Source organism: Chrysochloris asiatica, unplaced genomic scaffold (genome assembly GCF_000296735.1).
Source record: "Chrysochloris asiatica unplaced genomic scaffold, ChrAsi1.0 scaffold00098, whole genome shotgun sequence".
Lineage (NCBI taxonomy): Eukaryota > Metazoa > Chordata > Mammalia > Afrosoricida > Chrysochloridae > Chrysochloris > Chrysochloris asiatica.
The window spans coordinates 11,077,776-11,093,789 of record NW_006408616.1 but is presented as its reverse complement, the minus strand read 5'-3'; the positions used below and the strand labels follow the sequence as shown (position 1 = coordinate 11,093,789).

General features: G+C 39.5%; 1 protein-coding gene across 1 annotated transcript in view; it reads right to left on the bottom strand.

Moving 5' to 3' along the window:
* Positions 1 to 16,014, bottom strand: part of FAR2 (fatty acyl CoA reductase 2) — a 66,456-nt gene that overhangs the window by 36,453 nt on the left and 13,989 nt on the right. The window contains exons 2-3 of the mRNA XM_006866986.1: positions 12,442 to 12,617; positions 10,993 to 11,172 (exon numbers count right to left, since the gene is read on the bottom strand). Coding sequence (XP_006867048.1) covers positions 10,993 to 11,172; positions 12,442 to 12,617 — 356 coding nt within the window. The remainder of the gene's footprint in view (positions 1 to 10,992; positions 11,173 to 12,441; positions 12,618 to 16,014) is intronic.

Genomic DNA, 16,014 nt, shown 5'->3' with positions numbered 1-16,014 from the left:
TGGCCTTTGTATGTACTTGTACAGTAAGTTACTTGGACTGTGAGTTACGCAGGTGGCCTTTGTATGTACTTGTACAGTAAGTTACGTGGTTGGCCTTTGTGGGCATTCCTGATGTCAATGCTGCTGAGTGCCATGGAGCAGGTTCCAACTCAGAGACCCTGTATAGGGTTTCTGAGGAGTGGCTGGTGATCTTGAACTGCCAACCTTACTGTTCAAACCAACCTTGCAGTCCAGCGCATTAACCCACAGCACCACATCAGGACTCCTGGGTGTCAATGTTAGTGGAAAGGGTATTGATTTGGAAGATTTCTAAGAATTAAATGCAAAGAAGTGGTAGTGTTCTGTGGGTGGTCTGTCTCTACAGTACTTAGCTCCTCCATTCGTATTCCACTGTATTATCTTTTCGGTGGTTCCATTTTAACTGATGAAAAATGTCACTAATTACATCTATTCTAAAGTCTCAGAGTTCATGAAGACAAATATAGGATAATTCATACCTTCAATTAAAGCTACATGACAAAACAAAATGAGCTAATAAACTAAGCTTCCATAGTAAGAGTTCTTATTTTAATAAAACCACCAAAGAGCATATATATCCATATAAACAATAAGCCAAATCCACCACCTTTTATATTTTAAGAGACTGACTTAAAACATATTTTAAACTAATCCTGCATTATTAACATAACAAAGACATCCCAGTCCCAAATGAGGTTATGACCAGAAGCATGATGGTGGTGGTGGTAGTGTGCTATGGAGTCGGTTCTGACTCATAGTGACCCTGCATAGACTTTCTGTACTCTGCATAGGGTTTCTGAGGCTGTAAATCATTACAGGAGCAGAAAGCCTCACCTTTCTCCAGAAGAACAACTGTTAGTTTTGAACTGCTGACCTTGAGGTTAGCAGCCTGATTCTTAACCACTATACTACCAGAGCTTCTAACCATAGGCATAGATGTTAGGATTCATAACACTCATTTTGGTTTGTAAATTCAATTCAATTCATATAGGAAGATAAGTCAAAAGGTATTCTGACAAAATCACAGAAACCTCTATTAAACAAAATGTTATGCCCAGAATTCGGGGTCCCCAAAGACTACCCAGGAGCCGTGTACCGATGCAAATACATAAGGGAAGTTTAATCAAGCTCGAGCCAGGTCTCTAACCTTATCCGACGCATCGGAATAGGGAAAGAGCCCTGAATTCATTGTCTGTAGGGTTTTTATAGAATTTTCAAACAGCTCAGGTTTCTCAGCTTTACAATCTTTGGATTGGTTAACAATTGGCAAACTATAAGATGCTACAGTTTAATTGGTCAGGACTGGTGGTCTTTGTTCTTAGGCTAGGGTAAAGGAAAACATCTGGCCTCTGGCCTTGAGCTGCCTGTCTATTTATACATATATCATTTTCTTGGAGCTAGAGGACGTGTTCAGGCTAATGTACAGAATGGAGATTGACCTTGTTTCTGGAGGGAACTAAAAACTGAGGCCTTGTCTATTTAAAATGCTTTCCTGAGCCTGACTAGAGTTTAGTCAAGCAGTCTCTAGGTAGACAAAATCAGGTAAAATCAGTTTGGACCTTACAAAAAATGTTAAAATTGGGAGCTATTGTTTGTCAACATATCCTCCATCTAGGTTCTATACACTTCTGAAGGTGATGTTTCCTTCTCTCTAACCTTTCTGGGAAGAATTCTGCACTCTTAGATTCACATCATGTCAAAACAACAGATTGGGATCCTCGAGGGATTCAAATGTATGCACAAGCTTTATGTATTTGCTGATATGTCTATTTCTCCATTAGATAATGAGTGGAGGAGAGCAGGTATTACACTTATCTTTGTGTCTAACTACATTTTTTATCTCTAGAAGCCAACTACTTTGTTCAATAAACAGATGCTTTCCCACATAGTAGTCTTGTTTAGCCAATTTATGTACTATAAAAGGCTGTGGAATAATATTAAGAGAGAACAGGTAAATTTGGAAGGTGGCAAGGTTGTGGGAAAATGTGGGAAAGGAAGGAAGATGACATCTATGTAGAGAAAGAAGACAAACCAGAAGTATCTAAAAGCAGGGGTAAAAAGTGTTGAGAAGTTGAAAGGTGATTTGGTGGCCGCTGTCAGGAGACAAATTGGCTTCAATTTAAACTTTCTATAAGGATAAGGATAAGGAGTCCTGGTGCGGTGATTTGGGTTCATGTGCTGGACTGCAATATTGGTTTGAACTGCAAGGTCAGTGGTTCAAGCTCACCAGCCACTCTTCAGAAATCCTATACAGGGCCTTTATGGATTGGAACTGACTCCACAGCACTTTACAACAATAATAAACAATTAAGGATAAAGATACTTTTGTTCCCCAACTTATCAGTGAATTGGCTACTGTCATTCCATTCAGACTTTTATTGAGCACCTAATTCTGAGTCCTGGTGGGGTGCTGCAGGATAATGCGATGGACTGCAAGGTCAGTTTGAGTTGCAAGGTCAGCAGTTCAAACCCACCAGCACTCCTCAGAAACCCTGCACAGGGTCGCTATGAGTCAGACACAACTCAAAGGCACTTTAACAACAACAACATTCTAAGTCAACCCTATGCTAGATACTGAATGGCATGCCTGACATCCAGTCTATGTAAAAGACAATTTGACCCTACTCTGTTCTGCATGTAAAGTCTGGTAATATTACATTTCCTTTGTTTTTCTTTTTGGGAATCATTTAGATGACATCTTGTAGACTGCACTGAAAATTATAGCATAAATGCAAGTGAGGCACTGTAGGATTAGTATTGGACTGCTAATTGCAATGTCGGTGGTTCAAACCCACCAGCCAGTCCTTGGAAACCCTAGATTATTGTTAAGTGCCATCGAATTGATTCAACTCATAGCGACCCTGTATAGGGCTTTCGAGGAGCAGTTGGTGAACTTGAACCTCCAACCTTGCGGTTCAAACCAACCTTGCAGTCCAGCACATTAACCCACAGCGCCACACCAGAACAATTTTTCAAACTCATCAGACACTCCTTGGAAACTCTATTCAGGTTCACTGTGAGTAGGAACCCAAGGCATTGAACAATAACAACAATTTGAATAGATAAGCTTTTGTTTTGTTTTTTAGTGTTAATGTGTTCTTTAGCAGAAAAACAGAAGTTCTTTCATCTTCCCCATTATGGGGACCATTACTGGGGCCACTGCTGTAGGCTACAGGCAGCCTTGATTTCCCTGCTTCTAGCACTCTTTCAAAATTACCAGCTGTAGAAAGATGAGGCATTCTGCTCCTGTAAAGATTTATAGCAATGGAAACCCTGTACAGAGTCGCTATGGGTCGAAACCGACTCCACGGCACATAACAACAACAGCACTCTTTACCTCAGTACATCCACCAGAGTCAGTTGTCCTCAGTGATGGATCAAGAAATACTTTTTCTCTTTACATGTCTGATTAGCTGTGTCTTCAGGTGACCTGACAACTTCAGAAGTGTGATTTTTAATAAGTACAAACCTAGTGGGAACTTTTTATTCTACTTAAAGTACCTAAGAGTTAAAGACAACAGAAGGTGAGGAGAAAATAAAACAGGGTGCATTGATTTTATAATAAGAATGATCTCTATTTCAAATGAAAGCTGCTAAATAAAACAGCACTTAAAGGCATGCTGTCTCAAACTTGTTAAGTGGCATGGAGTCAGTTCCGTCCGACTCAGTGACCCTGTATAAGGTTTTTGAGGAGCATCTGGTGAGCTTGAACCGCAGGACTTGCAGTTCAATCCGACATTGCAGTCCAGCGTATTAGCCCACAGCACCACACCCTGATCACAAAGAAAAATTATTTGGGATTCCTGTTAAAAATTCACATTCTTGGGTACCAGTCTGAGAGCCACTGAATCAATCTTCAGAGAAGATTTTTTTTTTTTTTTTTTTTTTACAAACTTTGGCGATTGGTATAGTCATATAAATTAGGCATTCAGTAATTTGAAAGCATTCTACCAAATAGCCTTCAGGCATTAGGATTTGAATCAATTTGGGTTAAATCTAAAAAGGGCATTGCTCTTTGATGTAAAAATTTCAATAGAATAGAACTTTAAAAAACTAAACTAAAAATAAATCCCCGGTATTAGAAAGTTACGCAAGTTAGGAATATTCTAAAGTACATGGTGTGGCCAAGAGCCAAAAGATCTCTGCAATGTGTTGTTATTTCTCAAGCCTGGTGACTGATTAGATATGCACAACTCCTTATGAAAAGCAGTAACTAAATTATTATTTCCACGCCAAACACTTAGATATATTATCTATCGCTTGCTGTTCCCAGTACAAGAACTCCACATCACTCCATCTCAACTAATGAATCTCCCTGCCTCTGACTACAACTCATGCGAATTCATTCCCAACCCCCACTACCTCCATATTAGTAGCCTTTTTCATTGAAGTCTTCTCTACTTAAAACAAATCAAACCAACCAACCACATCCCCTTCCCATTTTCCTCACTACTCCACACATAAACCTCCTTCAATGCTGACCAACTCACTACAAAATTAAACACAATCTCTCTGCAGGGTATTCAAAATCTCTAGAGTATGACCCCAGCCTGCATTTCTGGCTTGATTCCAAATACGCATGTGTGCTGCCAAAATACCTTTTTAGCTATATCCCAAAAATGTCCCAGGTTTCTTCATTATTCAAGCATGTTCCTCCAGCTCCATCTATCCACACTGTATTTATTCTTCCCTTATCTTCACGGAGTCTTTCTAACCCCTCCAACATCATCAGGTTTAATATGTCCTGGTGTAGCCATTCAAACCCACTAACTGCTCCTTGGAAACCCTATACAGGGTCAGTATGAGTGTGAACTGACTCGATGGCACCACCAACAAAAATGTCTGCTACAACACTATGTCTATAATTCTACCTTGGGTATTGGCATTGGGTTGGGAGCTCCTTGAGAGTACAATCTGTGTGTTAAGGAAGCACTTTTTAATCTTCAGCATGATCCAGTATGTGCATCTATTCAAAATACCATGAGCTTCAGAATAAATAGTCATGGATAGAAATGTGGGTGTATGATTTAGCAGTTATAGACAAGTTGCTGGACTATTCCCATCTTTTCTTCTTTTGTAAGTGCAGGAATAACAATAGTATTAACAATACAGCATTATGTTAAGAAATTAAATGTCTGTGGCAGGGTCTTGCTCACAGTAATTACTCAATAATGGTTCATCTCCTTCCCTCCCATTGTAATGCATTAACTAGATTGATTTAATTATGTCAAACACAGCAGCAAATATTTATGAATTAATTTTTCTAGTTCCAAACTAGTTATTATGGAGTCCTGGTGTGGCGCTGTAGGATAAACATTAGACCTCAAGGTCAGTTTGAACTGCAAGGCCAGAAGTTCAAACCCACCAGCCGCTCCTTGGAAACCCTATGTAGGGTCACTATGAGTCAAAACCAACTCAATGGAACTTAATAACAAGAAGATATTCTAGCTTTTTATACAGTTGCAAAGTCCTTTTCTTCTACACAGACTTCCCTAAGAAGAGTTCACTTGGTCTGAAAAACGCAGAATGCACCAACCTTCTATCTTTTTGGTCATTAAGAGTAATAAACATTCTACCTAAGCTGATATTCTGCAAAACTAGAATTTCACTGGCAATCTCTGATCCATTTCTGCTTATGAATTTCTCAAGACAAATGTCACCAAATATGTAGAAGCTAGTATAATGAAAGCAGAGAGGGCTGAGATTGGAGACAAAATGCCTGTGCTGGGAATGACAGTAGGGAGGACAACTGCAGGTACGGGAGCTGTAGAAGTGAGCTGCTCAGCACTGATTATTGGGCCCTCTTGTCATAGTAACTGAAAGCATCAACTCCTAAGTTAGGTTGTTTTTAAGAAACGTTTATGCGAGCATGTTAAAATTTCTTCCAAGAACACAAAGTTCATCTTTTGGAATAAACAGTTCAAGACCAAGGTAATTCTTGAACATTTCAAATACAGATTGTCAAGAAGGAGGTGAGACCTGGGAACCTAAGGCCATGGATGGACAGAAAATGGGCTGGACAGAACCACATGAGGCCTTAGACCTATAGAGGATGGGGCATGTGTGGGATGTGTTGGGGTAAGGCTTGCAGACCCACTGACTGTACTGAATCGCTCAAGTAAGTGGAAAAGTTCCTAGCAAAAAATACAGATCTGTTTTTGTTTTCCAGAACTGGCATCCCTATTAAAGTGGAAAAGAAAAGTTCCATTTTTACATTTTTGTGCAGTTTTTTGAGATCATAAAGCCCAGAGCGCAACTTGGAGATCACGTTGTTATCTAACTCCTTGTTCCTTTTTTAAGATGAGGTCCAGTGAAGTACTGAGAGCAACGACAACTGGTAGGTCCCATGGGGTTACTGCTGTCATTGTCAGAAAAAACTTCCAAGGGAAGACCACTATAAACAGTGGTCATCCAGAACCAATAGAAGCCTTCATTCATCTAGTAAATATTTGAGTGCTACTAACAACAACAACAACAACAACTATGTGTGGAGTCCTGGTAAGCACTGGACTGGTAACCACAAGGTCCATGGTTCAAACCCACCAGCCACTCCTCAGAAATCCTATTTGGGATTGCTATGAGTTGGAATTGACTCAGTGGCACTTCACAATAACAACAGTGTGCTGGCTGCTATGTGATCTACTTCCAAAAAACCAGCCATTGAAAATCCTATGGTGCAGTTAGACTCTGACACACATGAAGCACCATGAGTGGGAATCAACTCCAAGGCATCAGGTATGTGCTGGCAGTGGTGAGTGAAAGGGTAGTAAGAAAGATTCTCTTATTTTGAGGGCCTTGTTGTCTAATGGAGAACATAGGTAAGTAATCATTTATTCATGATGACATGTATTAAGGAAACTAGCAAGGTGGTTACAGGACATTATGAGAAGTGTCCTTGTATGGCACTGTGGGTTAATGCGCTGGACTGCAAGGTCAGTTTGAACTGCAAGGTCAGTGGGTCAAGTTCACCAGTTGCTCCTCAGAAACCCTATACAGGGTCAGTATGGGTCAGAACCGACTCGCCGGCACTTAACAACAACAACAACATTAAATGAGAGTGTAGTGAATTATTTAATATGTTTCTTCCAGCTTTACTCTGTAATTCCACCATGTGTCTGGCTAAGAGAAGGTGGGCGAAGACGCTGACAGGATTTTCTAATTCAGCATGAGTAGTTAACAGGGTTAACTGTAATTAGAAAAACCTAGAACTCTATTGTTGTTGTTGTTAAGTGCCATCGAGTTGATTCCGACACATAGCAACCCTGTATAGGGTTTCCAATGAGCAGCTGGTGAGCTTGAACCACCGACCTTGCAGTTCAAACAGCTTTACAGTCTGACTCATTAGCCCACAGTGCCACACCAGGACTCCTAGAACAGTATATTGTTGTTGTGTTGTTGTTAAGTGCCATTGAGTCGATTCTGACCCATAGTGACCCTGTATAGGGTTTCCAAGGAGCAGCTGGTGAGCTTGAACCGCCGACCTTGTAGTTCAAACGGCTTTGCAGTCTGATGCATTAACCCACAGAGCCACATCAGGACTCCTAGAACAATATGTTGTGGTTGTGAAGTGACGTCGAGTTGGTTCCAACCCAGAGCGACCCTGTATATATAAGGTGTATAAAATGCGTTATGTCAGAAGCAGGAAGCAGGGAATCCCACTAACAGCAAAAAGGAAGAGTCCAGAGTGGAGGCCTTCCTTTGAGCCCTGAGATTTCTTCACTGACCCTCTTAGACACCGGAGGAGTAACAGAGGATCAGCAGAATGAAAAACCAGAGCAGGAGGCGGAATGGTGGGGTTCCCAGCCCCCAGAGCAAGTAAAGCTGAGTGACTTTGGGCAGGAGACTTGCTTGCAGAGTGGGGTGCCTTCAAGTGCTTAATAGGGAGGGGCTAGGTTTGCTGACCCAAGAAGTACCTTCAGACTTTCAGTGGAGTTGTATGTACTGTGGGCATTTATCAGCAGCCCTCAAAGAACTCTTATCATTGCCTGGGCAGAGAGAGGCCTGACTGTGGGCACAGCTGAGGTAAGGCCATCCTGACTGCAACAATAGTGGCCTGAGTATTTCTGACCCTGCACTGTAAGCTGTTTGCTTCCATAATAAGCCCCATAACTGAGTCTGGTGTCTAAGTTCTGTGTAATCATTGCAATGAATTATCAAACCCAACTGAATAGAGAATGCTGTGGGATGAATGGGTCGTGCCACATTTTTTTGCAGGGAGTGCTAAGGAAGGACACAACCTCTCCAAAGGACTTTTGGGGAGAGCTTTGAAATATGTTTGGGAATTAACCAGGTGAATGAGAGTGGAAGGAAGTTCCCCTTAAGGAAAAGTTGAGTATCTGAGAGAGAGGAGTCATTTCTTCAGTGTGTCTGCAGGGTGAGAGATGAAGCTGAAAGTGGTTCGGAATATAGAGTTTTCAATGAATAAATGGTGGATATGAATTTTGTCTTATTTTTTTGTTGTTGGTAGTGTTATTAACAACTGTAATTGCATTTCAATGTATTCTGTTGAGAGAAAATATAATTTCATTCTTTGTTCTGTTTGGCTACATACAAGGAGACTTCAAAAACTTCATGGAAAATGGAATAAAAAGATAATGGGTTTTCTCCATAAACTTTCTGAAGCCCTCTCATATTTATTTTAATAATTGTTATCCTTAAACAGAGGTAAATGTCAGACACAATTTAAACAATTATAAATAAATTCATTACAGTCTGATCATAAATCATGTAATGATACTTACTTTTTTAGTTGATATACAGTTAGGGGACTGTTGTTGTTGTGTGCCATCGAGTCAGTTTGGACTCATATAGACGCCGTATAGGGCTTCCAAGAGCGGCTGATGGGTTTGAACTGCTGAACTTTCTGTTACCAATCCAGTGCTTAGCCTACACACCACACCAGGATGATCAAGGGGAGTGTGGTGGTGGTGGTTATGTGCTGTGGAGTCAGTTCTGACTCATAGCGACCCTGTACAGGGTTTCCAAGGCTGTAAATCTTTAAGGGAGAAGAAAGCCTCATCTTTCTCCCGAGGAACAGCTGGTAGTTTCGAACTGCTGACGTTGTGGTTCATAGGAAGTGCTAAATACCTGAAGACAAATCGATTCCTTCTCCTAGAGGTGAGTTTATTCTTCTTTGAAATCTAGACTTTGTGTCCATAAATAGTTTGGGAGGAAGGAAGTGGTATAGAAGTAGCTCCAGAAGAAACCGTTCAGTATGGGTAAACTTAACCTTGATTTTTCTTTTACCTGTTTTCTCTGAACTCTAGAGGCTCCTTTGCAAGGCTCAAATTGCAATATGGTACCTGACAGTTATTAGCAGGATCAGCAGTGAAGGGAATCACTGGAACCTCAGCAGGGTGGTCAGTAATCAAAGGTCTGTCCCTTTATGGGGCATATAAAATATGTAAACACCAAGCTTACCAGAAGACAACACTGTAGGGAGGACTGCTAACTGACAACAAATCAGTTCTATCCTGAAAACCTTCCAAGGCTTTATGCACTGACTTTCCTGCATCAACTTTGGGCATCAAAACATACTCCATTTTCTCTAACTATCTTGACAAATTCTGGACTCTGAAAAAGTTCTTTTGCATCAACTAAGCAAATCATCATTTATTAGTAACTTTAATTAATTTCCAGACCTGTTAGATGACTTTCATTTTTCTTTGTCCTGGATGTTTTTAAAGGACAGGTAAAAATATCTGTTCTCAGACTTATAGGAGACAAAAATAATTGCTGTGAAGGGAACTCTTGATTTAGCTAAAGTATCATTTTAGAAAATTTATACAAAATGGAAATACAGTATTGTAATCTGATAAATTTACTGTGAAACTGTAAGTTTTTTGTGCTGTAACAGTTTTTATGCAGTGAGAGTTTTTTTTAAAAAAAACAACAACACAGGTAAACATGATAAAGTGGGAAAGTTCAGTGAAGAAGCAGACAATAGCGCCATACTTTTTCTGAGACCTGAGCATTCCCCCTGTTTTTGTACAGTTGACAAGAAAACTACTAAACACTATTTCTCCTGCAAAATAGGATGTAAAGAAACGACTTGTCAGATGAATAAGGAACCCTGGTGGCGTAGTGGGCTAAGTGTTGGGCTGCTAACCACAAGGTTGGTGGTTCAAACCCACCAGCCACTCCATGGAAGAAAGATGAAGCTGTCTGTCTTCTGTAAAGATTTAGTTCTAAAAACCCTAAGGAGCAGTTCGACTTTGTCCGAGAGGATCACTGTAAGTTGGAACTGATTCGATAGCAGATGGCTTAGTTTTTGTTTTTTTGTCAGCTGAGTAAGTCAAGAGATTGACACCTTCTTATTCTCTTGGTTGTTCATTGCTAATAACCTTTTGACTAATTTCTGTTACACATGTCCTAACTGGCACTTTAGGATAAGCATTAGGCTGCTTACTTCAAGTTTGGAGGTTCAAACCCACTAGCTGCTCCTCAGAAATCTTATATAGTATTGCGGTGTGTCAGAACTGACTCAATGGCACTTAACAACAAGAGCAACACTGTAATAAATGCTTTGTATAATTTAATTAATCATCACAACTATAAAAATGGCCACTATTATTATTCCATGCTCATTTTACAGATGAAGGAATTAAGACTCAGAGAGGTCAAGTAACTTTTTCCAGGTCACACAGTAAGTTGTGAGCCATAAGTGAAACCCTGTCTTTCTGATTCCAAAACCTGTCTTTATATAATGGCAAAGCTGAGTTAATTCAGAGGAAAAATTGCTACATCTGGTATTACAAATACCTTATGCAATTCTAAACTATTTTCCTTTAGGCATTTTCTAGTCCCCCTCTTCCCAACAGCAGTCTATTTCTTACTTGAAGACGAAGGAAATAGCAGACAGGGTAGCAACACAAGCATGTTTTCAGACCATCCTATTTCAAGGGTATCCCACTTTGTTAATGTATATCTACAAAGAATCAACAATGTGCTCAGCCCTCATTTAACTCAACTTACTCCATGGAATCAATGAGTTTTTTTGGCTCCACAGGACATGAATAGATCACTTCATCAATGTGTTTCAGGTTACAATTTGCATAGGCAGTAGACATGTGGATAAAGGCTTCCAACTTCGTCATCTTATTGGCCATAAGCAAGAGCTGGTGGGTGGCAGTGACGTTAAGCTGCACGGCATGTCTAGAGAAGAATCATCAGAAAGAAATGCAGTGAGGTAGTTCAGCATCCCACTTTGCTAGAGTTGCATCTACTCCAGTAACTATTGTTATCTATTGAGGTCAAAATCTCCTAAATTTTAGTGACTCGAAACACAGCTATATAAGCATAATATGTGATGACAATGAAGCAGGTCATACATGTTTTATCCAATATCAGGAGCTCTATTAATTTAATCTTAATTCAATAGGAAAACAACTATATGATCACATATATGTATTTGGAAAAGTTATTTAATGACACTGAATATTTATTGCCAACTTAAAGAGGCCAATGAGTACCATTAAAAATACTTCATGCTTTGTTAAAGATAAATGGTTAATATCCTGAATGTTCCAAGTCTTCAATAAGAAAAAGAATGTTTCAATAGAATAATAGGTAAAAAACACAAAGAAGCATTTTAACAGAGCAAAATGTCACTATATATTTAACATAGTCAAACTTTCTGAGCATTAAAGAAAAAATTAAGATGTTAATTTAATCATGTTAAAAAAAAGAAACTGGGTACATCTGGTATATCATAGCTGATAATTCTACTTTTGGGGATTTACTCAAAGGAGAGCACACGGATACATAAAAATATGTATGCAACAGGTATCCATTAGAGTTGTTTATAATAGCGAAAAATTAGAACATAAATATCCATCCAAATAGATCTGGTTGAATATATGTGTCGGAACCAACTCGTCGGCACTTAGCAACATATATATGAATGCATGCAGTCATTATAAATTGTGATAGGATATTGACTGATAATCAAAGCTATCTAGAAATATAATTACAGCAGTTGCAAAACATCATTCTCAATATGATGCCATTAATTGGTATGCTGCTGTAGGATAAGCATTGCACTGCTAAACATTAGGTCGGTGGTTCAAACCCACCAGAAGCTCCTCAGAAACCCTATATAGGATTGCTATGAGTTGGAACCTACTTGATGATACTCAACAACAACAATGTATCTATATTATTGTTGTTGTTGTTATGTGCCGTGGAGTCAGTTCCAACTCATAACGACTCTGTACAGGGACACATAAACAAAAATCAAGATTGGAATGTTCTCTACAATATTAATGACCAACTCTGGATGGTGGAATTTTATAGAAGCTTTATTTTATCCACTGAGAATGTATCATTAATTTACAGAATCATTAAAAATAAGAACAAAACCCTACACATGCATGTGTGTGCACACGTCTGCACACAGGCCCTGACGAGGAGGAGGGAAGGTACCTGAGATGGTCATCAAAGCGTACAGTGGCAGCACAGTGGAAGACAATGTTTGTGCAGGACAGAAGCTCCTGTATGTCCTCCTTGCTGATGGCCAAGTCGTTCTGATTGAGGTCTGCATAAATAGCCCTGATCTTCTCATGCACATCGGGGCAAACTTCTTTGACTTTTTCAAACAACTGGAACATAAATATACATCAGTATATGAAGATTATCATCAAGAAGTTCCTTTTTGAATTTCATTATAGTCTCAAAAACAGGCTTTAGTTGTATTTATAGTATCCAAAGAAGGCATAGTACTCATAGCCATCTGCTTTATTCTATGCAATTCAAAGCCAGTTTAGCATAATTGCGGCTCTTCTTAACCTGATTAATATTTGAAAATGTCCCTTCCAATAGGCATGCATTTCAAAGCTTTCCTGAGGAGTGGCAGTCAGTCATCCACATCTTCCTATTGCTCCTTTATTACCTTTAAGGCCACTTTGTGTTGCCATGTGGTGATACTTTAAATTCTTGGCTGGGAAATGATTGTTTTCACTGCTAAATTACCTGACTACACAGCCTTTGCAAATTACCAGCCTTTACAAACAGTTCTCATGCTCTCTAGTTCTAAACAGTGTGGTTCACTGACCCAGATTAACAAGCAGCACAGACATAATTGGAAAATAACAAATCATGCAAATGTGTAATAGGCAAAAACATTTTTTTAATTTGATGTAATCTCAGTTATTGGCTAATAAGAGAATAACATGAACTCATGCACTTTTTATGGGATTCTAATGGACTTTTTAATATTCTAATTTATTTGTAAAGAAACGGGAAGAACACTGGATGTTTTAGCTTCTATTATAATTATTGAGATGAAACATATTCTTTTCTTCTCCCTCTACACAGAAATTCTTAAACTGGTATTTCCCATTTTCTCAGAAAACAAAATTATCTCAGTTCCAACTTATTATAATACAATGGATTTTTACCCTATAATTGGTATGGTGGTATGTTACAATAAGCACTGGTCTGCTAACCACAAGGTTGACAATGTAAGCAGCTCTGGCACCATAGTGGTTATGAGTTGGCCTACTAACCTCAAGGTCAGCAGTTCTAAACTACCAGATGTTTCATGGAAGAAAGATGAGGCTTTCTGCTCAAGTAAAGATTTATAGCTTCAGAAACCCTATGTAAGATCACTATGAGTCAGAACCAACTCCACTGTACACCACCAACCAACCACCAGCCCCTCCCCAAGAGATAGAAGAGTCTGTCCACTCCTGAAAAGATTGACAGCTTCAGAAATAGGATTGCTATGAGTTGGAATTGATTCAATGGCAGTGGTATGTTGTTGTTCATTGGTGTGGCATGTTGTTTGTTGTTGTGTGCTGTTGAGTTGGTTCCCACTCATAGCAACCCTGTATAAGATTTCCAAGCAGTAGCTGGTGGGGTTGAATTGCCAACCTGTGGCTAGCAGTCCAGTGCTTATCTTACAGTGCCACACCAGTTAGCAGTGAGGAAAAGACAAGTACAGTTGAACGTATAGAAAGTGAACTCAAACCCAACTCATAGCCACCGAGTAGATTCCAATTTATAGTGACCTTAAGGACAGAGTAGAGCTGCCCCATGGGGTCTCCAGGTTGTACATCTTTATAGACACAGACTGCCTTATCTCTCTCTGGCTAAGCAGCTGGTGTATTTGAACCATAAACCTTTTGATTAGCAGCTCAGTGTTTAATTCTGTCTTATTAAGGTTCCTTCTAGGAAGTTAAGAGCAAAAAATTAGCCTATGGGTTTGCATGATAATACATTGTTTCTGTTAAGTGCCATCGAGAAACTCCTAGGAACTCTTAAACAAGAACACCTATATAATCTATCTTGATCCTCAGTACAGGCGTCCTCTCCCAAAGAAACATCTGTCCCAGACTTTCCTTTCATGAGTAGTAAGAAGTTGTTCTCAGAAAGTCCGAGACAAAGAATGCTGTCAGACTGTATTATGTTTTCAAAGAACTTGTGCCACACTAGAGAGCACGAAGATGCTACATTCTTAGTATTACTATGTTCTATTGATAGACTTATATTTTCAAATTAGAGGATATATCCAAATGCACATGTTGTTGTTGTTGTTAAGTGCCATCAAGTTGGTTCTGATCTATAGCGACCCTGTACAGGGTTTCCAAGGAATGGTTGGTGAGTTTGAACCACCAGCTGATCTTGCAGTCAAACCGATCTTGCAGTCCAGTGCATTAACCCACAGCACCATTCCATTACTTCAAAAATTAAGACAGAGGTTTCTGATTGCAATAGCAGTTAATTATGTTCAATTGCAATCAATTAATTGGTTTGCCTTAATTTAAATCACAATGCAAAATGCTGATCCCATTTTACTCTATTAATTGTGCTTTTATAGTGTGACTTGCCTTGTTAGGAATTTCACTATACCACTGTTGTTGTTGTTAAGTGCTTTCGAGTCAGTTCCGACTCAGAAACCCTGTATAGGGTTTCCGAAGAGCAGCTGGTAGGTTTAAACTGCTGACTTTTTGGTTTGTAGTCCAGTATTCATACACAACACCACACTTTCTAACAAAATTGTTGTTAGGTGCCATGGAGTCAGTACTGACCCATAGTGACCTTATGCACAGCAGAACACTGCCTGATCCTGGGCCAACCTTACCACTGTTGCTATGCTTGAGTCCATCGATGATCCCACTTGACCAATCCATCTGATTGGGGGTCTTCCTCTTTTTCTCTGACCCTCACCTTACCAAACATGATATCCTTCTCCAGTGACTGGTCCCTTCTGACAATATGTCCAAAGCATGAGAGACAAAGTGTGACCATCTTGGCCTTTAAGGAGCACTCTAGCTTCACTTCTTCCAAAACAGATCTGTTGGTTCTTTCGGCAGCCCATGGTACTTTCAATATTCTCCTCCAACACCATAACTCAAAAGCATCAATTCTCCTACATTTTCCTTATTCACTGTCCAGCTTTCACATGCATATGACATTATCGAAAATACCATGGCTTTGGTCAGGCACACTTTAGTCCTCAAGCTGACATCTTTGCTCTTCAACTATTTAAAAAGTTCTTGTGCATCAGATTTGCCTAATGCAATACCTCTTCTGATTTCTTGACTGCTGCTTCCATGAGTGTTGATACTTGATCCAAGAAGAATGAAGTCCTTGACAACTTCAATCTTTTCTCCGTTGATAAGAATGTTGTTTATTGATCCAGTGGTGAGGATTTTTGTTTTCTTAACATTGAAATGTAATCCATAGCGAAGTCTGTGATCTTTGATATTCATCAGTAAGAATTTTAAGTCCTCTTCACTTTCAGCAAGCAAGATTGTCTCATCTGCATTTCACAGGTTGTTAATGAGTCTTCCTCCAATCCTGATGCCACGTTTTTCTTCATAGAACCAAGCTTCTCGGATTATTTGCTCAGCATACAGATTGAATAAGTATGGTGAAAGAACACATTCAGTGTTCCCATGTTCTGTTTGAACAACTGCAGCTTGGTCCATGTACAGATTCCTCATGAGCACAATTAAGTGTTCCGGAATACTCAGACTTCGCAATGTTGTCCAT